At 39.2% G+C, this 13,451-nt stretch overlaps 1 protein-coding gene across 8 annotated transcripts in view; it reads left to right on the top strand.

The window, feature by feature from the left end:
* Positions 1-13,451, top strand: part of PRDM2 (PR/SET domain 2) — a 90,186-nt gene that overhangs the window by 32,847 nt on the left and 43,888 nt on the right. For 7 of the 8 annotated variants that reach the window (XR_003092896.1, XM_025198129.1, XM_025198128.1 and 4 more), the window contains one exon: positions 95-221. Coding sequence is in view for 6 of the 8 variants with exons in the window: in XM_025198129.1 (XP_025053914.1) it covers positions 95-221 (127 nt within the window). In the remaining 2 variants the exon portion in view is untranslated. Of the gene's footprint in view, positions 1-6; positions 222-13,451 lie in introns of those variants that run through there. The other variant, XM_025198134.1, reaches the window with a different exon arrangement.

The following is a 13,451-nucleotide window of genomic DNA, read 5'->3' as shown; positions in this document are numbered from 1 at the left end:
GGAGGCTTGGGGGGGGCGCGGCGTCCAGCCGCTGGCGGCCCGGCCCGGCCCTAGGACCTGACCGCTGTCGCGCTTGTGTCTTTGCCCCGCGCAGCCCATCGAGCCGGGCCAGGAGCTGCTCGTCTGGTACAATGGGGAAGACAACGCCGAGATCGCCGCCGCGCTAGAGGAGGAGCGAGCCCAGCACCGCAGCAAGAGGCACTCGCCCAAAGCCAAGAAGGGTAAGAGCCGGCCGGGAGGGGAGGGGAGGAGGCCGCGCCCGGGACTCAAACTTGCAAAGTTTTGCAGCCGCGGGGCGGGTGACCTTTCTTGGGCTGCCGGCCTGCTCCGCCCTGCCACAGCACAGGGCCCCGCCGCCGCCGCTCCGCATTGTTTGTTTGCTACCCTGCGAGACAGAGAGAGGAAAAGGAGACGGATCCGAGCAGGGGGAGGGAAGTTGTTTGCGAGTGGAAAGGGGGGGGGGGGGACCCCCTTGCACAGGCATGGGGAGACTCTCGAGTTGGAGAGCAAAACAAGCATTCAGTTTCGTGGGTGGGTGGTTGTTTGGTGTTTTTTTAAATCGGTAGCTGGTGAAACTTGGGGGCTGGAGGGTGCTTTCGAAACCACCCCTGGCTTCTTGCAGCGTTCAGGTTTCTTTGGGGAGATGTGAGATCTTTTATTAGACCAACTCGATCCTTAGTGGAGGGGGGGGGGAGTTCCTGTGCGCTTTTAAGAGCACAAATCCGCAATTTTTCCGGCACAACCCTCCTTGGACAGGCATGGGGAGATCAAAACAAGCATTCAACTTCAGGGCGTTCGTGGGTTGGTTTGGTTTTTAAATCTATAACTTGAAACGTGGGGGAAAGGAGGGTGCTTTTGAAACCACATGCAGGCTGTGGCTTCTTGCAGTGCTCATGTTCTTTGGGGAGAGGTGATTATTTAATTGTATTAAATCAACTCAAGCTTTGGGGGTGGGAAAAGTTCTTTGCAAGTGTGCAGGCACAACCCCCCGTCGATAGGCGTTGGGAGACTCGGAGTTGGAGATCAAAACAAGCGTTCAACTTTTGGGTGTTCATGGCGTTTTTGTTTTTTAATCTGTAACTTTTGAAACTTGGGGGAAGGAGGGTGCTTTTGAAACCACATGGAGCCGGTGGCTTCTTGCAGTGTTCAGCAGACAAGGTTCTTTGGGTCGATTTTTTTTTTTTTTTTTTTTATTAGACCAACTGGATAGTTGGAAAAATGTGTTCTTTGCAAGCTTTCGGGGAATGTTCAGCTGATTTTTGTTGTTGTTTGTTTTTCATTTTGAATTAGTTGTCATCTGGCTGGAAGGTGGGGTTAGAGGTAAATATCTGCCTGTTGCAAATTTTAATCTCCAGCCGGCCCTTTTCAAAGGGATTACTGTAAGAGTAGTGTAGACCTCGCAGAGCAGATGCAGAGAGCAGCGTGGCTTTTTCAGGAGTGCAGGGGGGTGCAATGCTCTTCCCTGCCTACAGTGAGTTCTCTTCAAGTTGGGCCCATGACATTAAAAGGTTACAATGTTGTTTGGTAACACTTGGGTTTCCTTTTGAGTGTTAACATATTTTCCTGCCTTGCTTTGTAGCACAACACTGGGGATTGTCTCACTCTTTTTCATACTAAAAAAAACAAACCACAACACCATTTTGTGTGAGTGGAGTGGTTATTAAAATTATTTTGAGGTTGCAAGTTATTGTGCAAGGGAGGTATCCATTGAGAAATAATTTTGTTTTACAAATGTAACGGTCATTTGAGCTGTCCTGTACAGTGAGTGAAAAATATGGAAGTTTTGTTTGATACATATATTTTTTTATAGTAGCAGGTCGAAAAATTATCAGATTTTGCAGCCTTAATTTGAGTTACCGCTTTTGGCTAATTGCTTGGAAGGGAAGGAGAGGAGGTGAACAATTTTGAGGCAGCACAGAAATTGTGTGTGTGTGTGTGTGTGTGTGTAGGTGTAATATACACAAATCATTTTATATATATTTTTATACCTGCATAACTTGTTCACAGTTTTAAAAGCTCTATTTTCAAAATACTTCTGCAGCAGTCAGACTGAGGGACACAGCTTTGTCACTGATGTTGTAGTTATTCTGGCTGAAATCACACTTCTAAAAAGCTATCCTGAATGTCACCATAAGAAATACGTAAAAAAAAATAAATGTGTAGATAATATGCAAGTGTCTGTTTAACTTGAGGGAATGTACGGTACGTCCTGATCTTATTTCAAATGAATAAAAAAGAAAAGGAGTTTTAAAAAAAAATTTTTTACATGGAGTAACACACGTAATATTAATTTTAAATTTAACAAATTTAGGACCTTACTTGATTAAAGGAGGATCAGAACTTCAGGGAAAAATACCTTGCTCTTAATTCAGATTAATTTCAGATTAGGGGAAGAAAACACTGCTGAAAGGCAGTTTTTTATCAATCTAAGCCTTAAATGTTTAGAGTTGTGATAAGTAGTAAAAGTCTGGAATTCAAATCCTTCCTTTTATGAAAGTCTTAAAATACCAATTCAGCACATTTTTGACAAGAGCAATTTGAGTCTTTTAAGGGCTGATGTTTGCTTTTTACTAAACGTATGTTAACTTGATTTAAGTTTTGGAGTATGTTGTTCACCTAAGAGGCTGTAACAAAAGCAGGTTCAAAGAATTTCATTTATCTTATGCATCAGAAAATCCAAGACTGAAACACTTCCAAGGCGATTCTTCATTATATTGAAATGCCTTAGTATAATTATATACCAGTCTTTAACTTATTTCACAGTTCTTGAAATTGTTGTTGTTTGGTAATGCTAACTGATGAGGATTTTTAACTGCTTGAATTTATAGAAATTTTAAGTTAGAAATAATTATTCAGTGAACCTCATCCATACTGGAAATTTAAAAAACAAACAAACAAAAAACTCCAATACATCCTAGGCCCCCAATACTTTAAAATCATGAGCAACACAGTGTTTATATGTACATGTCTATTTATACATATATGTATATGTAAATAAATAAATATAAAATTGTGGAGTTTTGTGGTCTTAGGTCACTGAAAAGAAGTAGGCCAAAATTATAGAAAGGCATTGCCTTGAGGCATGATTAAAACTTCATCCTCCATGTTTTAAAGGCTACAGCATATCTTGATGGATGGTAAGGACACCATGGCTTTCTGACCTTTGTATATTCAGAAGCTCTATTTCTTTGTTCCATGGATTTAATTGGGAAAAATATAGAGGATGAAAAAAGGTGCATGGTGTTAAATTTCATATATGTTATATGCAACACTGTTATTTGGAAATCAAGCTAATTTACCTGAATGTAACATGATATTTTTGCTTTCATTGGTAGTAACCATTATAGTTAATATTGTGGAACAGTTTTCATTATTACCTCATCTTACATACACATTTAGCTTTTTGGAAACTATCTCTTGGATCTGAAAGTCTCCACACTTGATCTTAGTCCAGATATAAAGTTTTTATGGAAAATACAAGGAAATTTTGATCATATATGTATGAATTCAAAAAGGGTAGAATGTAATTTCCTTCTGGAAAAAATTCAATGCCACTTTTTTTGTAGCTTTTTTACCTTTTTTTTTTTTTTTAAGATCCATGGTTTAATTGTCTGCAGATGAAAAACTTGTTAGCCAAACTGGCTGGTAAGCTTACTGGTTTTCCCCCAACTTCACACAGTTCTTAGGGGTTAGCTCCTTGGGAGAGTTGTGAAATTGAATTACCATTAGTCACCTGACCAGATTAGTAAATTCTTCTGCAAACATTTTTTTCTGACCTTCAGGTTTTACTCCCCTTGTAGATCTTAAGAAATAACTCATTAGAAAACATCAAAGCATACAGTTTAAACAGTTATGAAGGACTACTTAAGGCAACAGTATGTCATGTTAAAATGCTACCATGAGCAGTCCTAATTTTTACCAGTATCTAATTATTCACTTCTCTAAAATGGATAGTTTTTATGTCTATATTTAATTAAACATTTCTATTTGGGTTTTTAAAAGTTTAATGAACTTCTTCTACAAGAACTTTAGAGAAATGGACATTTAACAACTTGCAATAAAATTATTATTTCATCTTTTTTTTTATTTTAAAAACAACTGTTTACTTCAGAAAAGTTGGTTGTAAAACTTAGCCAGCAGGATTAATAGCCCCTCTATGTTATCCATGAAGGTCTGTTGTAGCCGAACCCTAGCACACACCTTTAATAAGTCTCTATTCAAACTTAAGTCTGTTGACTTCAAAAAATGGTTTCCTTTAATCTAAAAACTTTAATATGACATAGCACTTGCTTGCTTTGCAAAATTCAGATGACAGATGAGGATTAGTTAGCCAGCAGAAATGGAGACAATGCAAAAAGTAAGATTTGAAGTATGTTCTGCATTGATTCTTACTGGCCTCTCGGTCTGCCCTTTGTTCCAATGTTTGGGATGGCTCCTGGTATTCTCCACTTGATTCTACTCTTTCCTATTGCCTTTGAAAACAAAAGGTCTAGTTTTATACTTGTTAAAACTGTACATCCTCTTTTCTTGCAGTCTCTCTACCAGTTACATCTACTCATGAAACCTAGTTTTTAGATCTTTGTCCTTAGAACTGTTCTAGACAATTTTGCATCTTTTACCTATGCAGACTGATAGCACTTGTCTCACCCATACCTCTTTAGGATGAAATACATAATTTACCATTGTTCCTAACATTTAATGTTAGCTTAGAAGTCACTGGGAACAGTTTCCCCAGATCAGTTAGTTCTTTATTTGCACCCAACTGCAATCCTGCACGTACAAAAGCTTTACTAATGTGGTATGTATATTTTAGTCTGGGAAAGAAAATTAATGGCTTAAGTGAAAAAGCTCTCTGAGCTTTCCTAGGTGACATTGAAGATACTGCTCAGCCAAATGAAACGAATACGTAGCTCCTTCATAACATGCAGCACATAGGAATACACAAGAACCATGTACTTAAGAGATAGTAAGTAATGCTGGGACAGTTCGTGTGAGCGGACCATTTCACTGAGCCAACCTCGGGCAGAAACATCCTCCAAAAGACGTTGTATGCCTCTATCAAAATGTTATGCATTTCTGTCCTGTGAACCAAGACTTGCAGAAAACTGTCTCAAGCCAAATAGTAGCATTACGTTCTTTTTGCTTTTGATTCATTTTTTTTTTAAAGGGGATCGAAAGCTGTCTGTTTAATAGTTCAGATTAGATTTTAACATCTCCATCAGTTGACTAAATAGTCATTGCTTTGAAACCATGCAGTTGGCATTCGGGCTGGAAGGGGATTCATGGGAGTTGTCACTTGACTTCTACTTAGGTCAGATGGGTCACCTGGGCCTTTCGGCCCCAAATAACCCAAAACAGGTCCCTCTCAGTACTCACCCTAAATAGTGCACTAGACCTATGTCTTTTCAGTACAGTGTCTGTTAGGTGCTTCGAAAACAGGGTCCCAGAAGACTATCTCCCCACTCTCGCTGCTGGGCCCCTGAGAGTTAACTTTTAACCAGGGCATTATTCTTTTCTCAGAGTAGAAGGCTCCTCTCTTTTATATTACGCTTTGCTCAGTGTATGTAGGCTTAATCATCTGACCACTCAGTGTCTCAGGTTATTAGTTACATTATTAGTTTGCTTTCCGTAAGGCCCTGGGTTAAATTAGAAACAGGCAGGTACTGTGGAGGGGAGAGATTTCCAGGGAAAATAGGAGAAGGAAGGAAGAACTCAGTGTAGCTGAAACTGAGAGAGAGAAAAAAGAAATGCACTGAAGGATAACACAGGAAAAGATTCATTTGGGAAAGAGGAATTCTAGTGTGTACCGAAGAGTGAGTTGCTGTGACAGAAATGAGAGGCGTAGCCATGTAACACAGGCACACTAAATAAAAAGAAGATTGACAATATACTGCTAATGAATGCTGTACGTAACTTTTTTATTTCTTATAATTTGTATGGCTTGTAGCTTTGGAGGGGGCATACATACTGCACACACACTGCTAGACTTTTAATCAACAGGTACTGGGTGAATTTGTCAAGCCTTCAAGCCTGGGTTTGATGCATAGCCTGTTCCAACATTTATAAATTTATAAATTGCTAGTTTTGTTATACCAAGGGTTTACATAAGCTTTACTTATTTTACAACTTGTTTTTATAGCATGCTTTTCTGTTAATTTTATTATTAAAGCTCTTTTGAAATGGGGCATTTATATTAGAACACGGGAGGTATACGCCCAAGTCTTCTGTTGCAGGTTACGAAGCGGGCACATGAGGTTAGTCAAGGAACATTTAAAATAATCTGCAATATCTTGAACCGGGAATTCTTTGGCAGATCAGAACTGATCCAAAATTCTGATTTGGTAGATCAAACTAGAAAGATCAGGCCAGTTTAATTTAATTAAATTACAGATTCTAACTTTGTTATGCTTTAATACTTCCCTATACTCCCACAAAATAAAACTTCTTATAGTTTGTCCCTTTCTTCTGTCCCTGTTTATATCCTGGTGGTGGTTTTCCCTACGCTGTGCTCTTTAGCTGTATTTGTCTCTGCTGTGTTTCACTTAGCACTTTATCCAGGCAACCAGCCCCTGTGGCATAAGCTGTACTATTGTCTGGCATGAAAACTATATGTGAGTCTCCTTCTCCCCTCTCTGCAGAGTCAGGCTGGCAGACGAGAGCAGAGTATGTGATTTCGTTTTGACAGGGGTACAGTGCTTCCCTTGCACTGCAGGCTGCAAAAAGAAACTTGAGTAGGAGTCTGTGATGATACTTGATGTCCTGTCTACGTTACAAACTCAGCTGTGTCAGGTGACCCAGCTAAAGCCAGTACCATAATTGAAGTATAGACAGGATATAATTATACCTCAAATCACGTTAAACTGCGCACTAGCTGTCCTCATAGTGATGTTCGTAGTATGCAGCTTTTATAGCACTGTCCCAACATCGCTGCTAATCTGTGCTGCGTAACTTGTCATACAATAATTAACTCTTGTTGATATCTCTCTAACATGGTTCTCAACCGATTTTAGAGAGGACCTGAAATGTAGTTTCCCTCAAAAATGTTGTCTATTTTGAGGCCACTTTTGAAGCAACTTGGATTAATTATAGCTTGAATAGTTATAGTATCTTTATATAAGGCTGCCTTTGACAGTCATCCTTGTGCTACTGCTTTAGAGAACCAAAAGTAACTCTGTTTAAAAGTTGCATTGGATATCCCCTGTGTACATGGGTTTTTCACATAGAAACAGGAGAAAAATGGGAACATACCGTTGCAAAGCTCAAAAACTGACCGAGAAAGTAGTTTTTAGTTTTGTTTTAAAGGTCGCTGTATTTCAGTTTGATATTGATCTTATTTTAAAGTTTGAAGTTGTAGATGAGACTTTATGTAAATAACTACTAATTTGAATAGCAGCTATTGAAAATAACATGGTGTTTCTTTATTAGACAACCACATTTTTTCTCCATGAGTTAACTTCCCGTTCAGGATTAATAATCACGAGCTTTGGGGTAGAATGGAATATCAACATAGTTGATCAGATTTTTGTCATGAAGAAAGTTTTATAACTCCAGCTGTGTTTAACATGTCACAGAAGAAAAAAATTAAATTACAAAAGGATGGTGTTAGTTGCTTGTTTGGATATCCTGTGACTTTTTTTTTTTTTTTTCCCCTGATGATGTGGAAACTTTCATTTCATGAGACTCTTAGTGTTGTTTTGCTCCAGCAATGCAGGTTTATTAAACATTCAAACATATCGGCGTAACCTGCTTACAAAGTGCAAGCCTTGATTAACATTTTGAAGCAAATCAGTGATAGAAATCATGACCAAATTGATTGTCCACAAGTATTCTTTTTTATTTGAAAAATGTTTTTTGTGTTAGAATAACTTTAAGAACACCACCTCAGAAGGAAGAATTTTTTAAAGAGATTTTAGTCCCAGATGTAAAAGAGAAAATAAGTTTTTGGGTGAAATCCTGATGGAGAAAAAATGAAATTATTTTTTAAAGAGGGCTTTGAAAACTGGTTAAGTTTATAAGGGTTCACCTGCTTGATCCTACTTTTATTGCAGTGGGATCCTATTATGTGAAATAACTCAGCTGGGTGGTATTACCAGTCACTTTCCACTGGCTCATTCCAACAGTTGGAAAAAATCTTAGATAACGTCTAATAACGTGGCTCAGACTTTTAGCCAGAGTACCATTGGCAAAATTTAGAGGCAATACCTAATAGAGTCCTACTTTTCTTCTTTCTTAGCTCGCAGATAATTTGAAGTGGTGGGGGGTTGGCACGTCTTTTAGAAGGCTGCCTTTGGCCTTCTCCAGGGATTGTATATTGTATAATAAACTCTGTCTTGTAGATGTCTGATAAATTGGAAGTCCTGTTGGCTGTAGGAGTGAGCTTTGCTCTCATTCCTGCATCAGTTTTGCAGATAAGGAAGTTCTGCTATTTTACATCTCCACTTGGATTTTCTTTCCCAATAAATGCCTCCAGTTCTTTCTGATGCTGCTGCCCTGAGCTTCCCTAAGCATTGGAAGGAAGTTGGCATGATTCATTTCTGCTTCCCTGCTGCCTGCATGGTTCAGAACAGCAGATGACAAGGCTTAACTTTTAGGAACAAAAGATACCTGCATCTTAAAAAAATAAAATAAAAACATTTATTATATATAAATTCTCTAAGATTATGAAAGTGACTCCCTTCAGACATGGGAGCCCAGAATAAGCTCCAGAGTATGTGAGAATTCATAATTTTACTATATAGTCCAGTCATTGCCAACCTTTTTGCTCAATGGGCTGGATGAGCAGTGCCCTGTTCTTCTGCAGGCCAGATTTGGCCGATGGTCCCAATCTGGTGCCTGGGGCAGGTGCAGTGGGGCTGAGGATGGATCAGTGCTGGGCTGCCCCCTGCCCAACTGCACAGGGGAAGGGAGCTTGGTCCGGACAAGGAAGGGGTGTAGCCCAGCCCCAAACAAACCAGACCTGGGGGAAGGAGGCATGGCCCGTCCCCAGCCTAGCTCTGCAGAGGGAAGGGGGGCATGGCCTGGCCCAGATCTGGCCATGCCGGGTGGGAGGATGTGGCCTGTCTCCAACCCACTGCCAGGGGCTTGGGAATTTTGGCAGTGGGGGAGTGTGGTGGTATCAGTTGCCACTGCTCCCCGCCACCAAATTTACTGACCTATGCAGAGGCCCGTGGACCAGATGCCATGGCTCTGCAGGCCGCATTTGGCCCACGGGCTGGAAGTTAAACACCACGGTATAATTCATTTAAATGTTCTCCATTTTTAATTCATTGAGGTCCTTATCAGGTTTATGGTATTGTTTGAAAATGTATTCTGTACAGGCGTGGAAGATGCCTGTGCGTGACTTCTTTTATTGTGGAGAAGCTGTTGCACATCAGCTTCCACATGGCTCTTGACAGAGCGGGACCTTGATCTAGTGGCAAGGAGACCAAGACAACTGGGGATCTCGTTGTGCTGCACCTTCACGGCCTTTGAGATTCTAACGTCTTCTGCCTGCTCCGCCGTTGAGGACTTGTAGACCCACAGCTGGGGGATGGGCAGGCTTATTATAGTGGCAGCCTGTACTCACCATATCATAGTACCATCAAAAGATATATGTGGCTTTTCAGGAGGGAAACCATTGCCATCTGCTGTCTTCACCACATCCTGGTGGTGCTGTCATTGCTTGGTCCACAACTGCTTATTCATCAGAGTTCCCCCTACTTATTTCACAGCTAACCTTCCCTGAAGGTCATGCCTCTATGCACCACCTGTGGACATGCTGGGTATCAGTACAGCTCTGCCCCTCAGTGTATTATGTATTACATATGTTATTCTTTAATTGGAAGCTTCCTGGCTTTAGTATTATAATAAGTGAATGTGAAGGAGGACGTGATTGACTGACTTTCTCACTCTTTTCCTTTTGTTCACTTGGATCATGTCACTACTTATCTCCTCTGTCATCCTTTTAAGCTCTCCTCTTCCCATGTGTCTAATAATTTTCAGTGCCCTTTTCAAGACCTTTCTGATTTGTGCTGTATCCCCTTGAAAGTACTTAAACAAGAGTAGTCAAGATGAGGCCATGAAACCTGGCATCACCATTGTTGCTTTTGATCCTTATTGCAGGTTGGGCACACATTTTCTTTGGATTGTTCATAAGGACACTTAGTTTTTTATTATTCTTATTTGTAAATTCGGCTTGTCTATATGCACAGTTGAATTAGTCTAGTTTAAAGAATGATGTTAAAGCAGCACTGAGGTCGGGTGCAGGTGCTCTTAGTTTTGCTTGGTCTGGTTTATTTAGGTTTATCTTAAGTCATTGAGGAATGGGTTTAAATTAAACGAAAAGAATTGTGCAAGTAGAATTGTTATTGGTCTCAATAAACCTTTTTATATTGGTTTGTTCGTGGGCAGTTCGAATCCATCAGGACGGAGGTGAAAGTTGGATTCTCTTCCCCCAATCAACAAGTGTTGTTGAAACTTTTGAAGTTTTATAATGCTCTTTAATCTTAACTAATTTAAATAATTTTGTCAGTTCACATTTTTCCACGTCATAGTTTACCCCATCTGCCAGATCAGTAATAATGAATAGCACCTGTCCTAACATGAATTGGTGGGGCATCTTGTTATTAACCCTCTTTTGGAATACAGATTGACTTGTTTGTTCCCCATTTTTCAGCTTGTTAAATTTCTCTATTTTGTTCATACTTGCAAGGAATTCTAGGATGATTGATGGGTGTCACTTTTGTCTTCAGAAATCATGCCAGTTTATAGTCTTATGTGTTTTCAAGTGATTTGCCATTACTAAAACAGAACTTGCTACTCTTTAAAACAGCACTTTTGAACAAAGAATTCAGGAATCTCCTGAGCATCATGTATTTTGTGGCCAAATATTTAAGTTTTTCTTTCCATAAACATTTTCCCTTGGGATCAGTTTGATCACCATTACATTTTTAGCTTTTTGGGATGGGATTTTCAAAAGCCATCCAAGTGCTCATCAGACCAGATAACCACTTCTGTTTAAAAGTAGATTTAATTATTAATCATCTCTCTGCATAAAGCGTCTCACAGCATTGATGGCATGTTAAGGCGTATATTTTTTCATTATGTAGAGGTAGTACTATTGCTGTGACCATTTAATATATTAACTGTAGGGATAGTTTTGCAGCTGTCACGTAAATATTTATAGTATTTGCTCCTATGGCATCGCTGAAGATGGACTGTCATGAATACAAATGAATTGAGACTGGCAGAAGAATCTGCTGCATTCAAAACATTGTCTCAGTCCATCTTAAGTATGCAGTGGATCCATTAAAAGATAACACCCACAAAAATGCTTGTTTTCACAGTAAAAATCAAGATGTACATCAGATTTGCTAAACTGTTTCTGAGTTGTAGAGGTTTGTTTTGAGAATTATGCATTTGAGATTTGGGGGCTTTTCCTCCTTTATCTGGGATGGCAAAAGGGGAATGATGCTTACTGACTGCCACTGGGAACGAGGCACCTAGCTTCTTCAGGCCTTTTTTGAGTGTTGCTCAAGTTTAGCTTTTTATTGAAAATAACAAGTATTTTGAATAAGGGAAGTTGTTTTAAACCTGATAACATTATGATGAATTCATTTTGCACTCTGCTACTATTCCAAATTTAGAAAAATAGGTATTTTCCACAGCACTTCTGTAGAGCTCACAAAACATGTAGTGTAAAATATTGTTTTCACCTGTCAAGTTATTGCACTTTAAGCTTCTCTTGGGTATTTTACATAAGAGTTTCAACATAGCAAAAGTAATTGGTTGGGGTTTTTTTGGTTATATACGCTTAAAGACATGGTTTGTAAAGAAATACTTAAGAATTGAACATTTTAACACACAAGATTGATCTTCCCTTTTAAAGCAGCTTGCAAGATTCAGTCTGTATCCAGAGGTAAAAGTCGAATTATACTGAGATTTACGAAGCTGCTAGGCATGCCCAAATTCAGCCAATTTTAGAGTAAGAATTGACTGTGCAACTGACTTTCCGCCTAGTAGTATTTCATTTTAAGATGCAGAAAAGCAAAAGTCCAATGTGTCAAGTCCTCTGGGCCTTTGTTGAGGATTGCAAAAATAGGGTGGACTTTGTTCTAAAGCTTCATTAATGGCAACCACATTTTTAACTGTTGAATGTCAGCTTCATATTCTCTGCCATCCCCTGTAAGGAGTTTTTCTTGTTCATCTGCCCACAGATGAAATTTCCCCAAATATATTTCAATGCTAATCATAATTTTGTGCTCTTTTCAAACCACGTTCTAAAGCAGCGAAAGTAGCACGTGTACAGAATTAAAGCTAGGACATCCTATATGTGATCAGGGTTATATTTTCTTCAAGAGATTTGATTGGTGACTAAGGTGGTTGTAATTGCCCAGTCAGTTATCATTATAGATGTGTTGCTACTTGCAGGAATTCTAATATTTCTATTGCAAAAATGGTAGTCATTTTATTGGCCTTTTTAACGAAGTAAATAATCTTGGGCTGGCTGTTTTAGTTTCTCCTGGCTTGGTGTAAATTGTAATTTTAGTAACTTCTGTTGTTGCTTCTGTCAACCAAGACACCAACTGTTGTGCAGTGCTGCTTCTGCTGCCAGACAAGAAAAGTGCTGACTGAGCAACTGAAGCACTGCGGCTATACATTGCCTTTGCATCTGTAATTCAGTAAGGCATTTGGTCTCAGAAAGGGTACAAATCTGTTTCTTTTGGAAACCATTCACTGGGGCTATTATAGCAATGAGTAAGATGCTTCCTTTCATAGAAAAAGTTGAGGAAATCCCCTGGAATTTAGCAGTATTCCTTGCTGTATGTCCAGGAGAGTGCAAATGGTTCCTTCAAACTGATGCACTAAAAATAATGGGTCTGTTCAATGTTTGTTACAGATTAAAAAAAAAAAAAAAAGAGAGAGAGAGTACTTGTATACCAGAAAGGTAGCCTGGAGCCATCACTTATGTCATGACCTTTAATTGTCACTTGAGTTGGAAGGAGGTAATTTTCCAAATATAAGAGATGCAGTTGAGGAGGTAAAGTTTTCATGCCTGCAAATGCAGAGCCTTAATACTGACTGCCTACCAGCCATTAAAGGTACACTGCTCAGTGTTAGCTTGGAAGATTACCGCTCGTATAATATACCTAGATGGTCCACTGGAGCCTAAGGATAACAAAATAACAAAAAGGTCATAGTAGCTTCCCTTGTAGAAAAGTGGTTTTTTTTTTTGTAATAGTGATACATCAGTACTGTCTTCTCAAATGCTAGAAATCATGTACAAGATTGAAAAACTTACCCTGACACACTTGGGTTTTTTTATTACTTTGAAACTGTAGGTGGCTCTCAGGGCTGGAATTAGACAACTGCTAGACCTCTACTTTTGTATCTTCTTGCTCAGAGCTCTTTTAGAAAATGTAATGACTTTTCTTTGCATTGAGATGTTATAAAATAAGACTATACTTTATTTG

This window comes from Alligator sinensis, unplaced genomic scaffold (genome assembly GCF_000455745.1).
Source record: "Alligator sinensis unplaced genomic scaffold, ASM45574v1 scaffold569_1, whole genome shotgun sequence".
In the NCBI taxonomy this organism is placed as follows: domain Eukaryota; kingdom Metazoa; phylum Chordata; order Crocodylia; family Alligatoridae; genus Alligator; species Alligator sinensis.
Note: the sequence above shows the minus strand (reverse complement) of the source record. Positions and strands in the feature narration are given on the sequence as shown.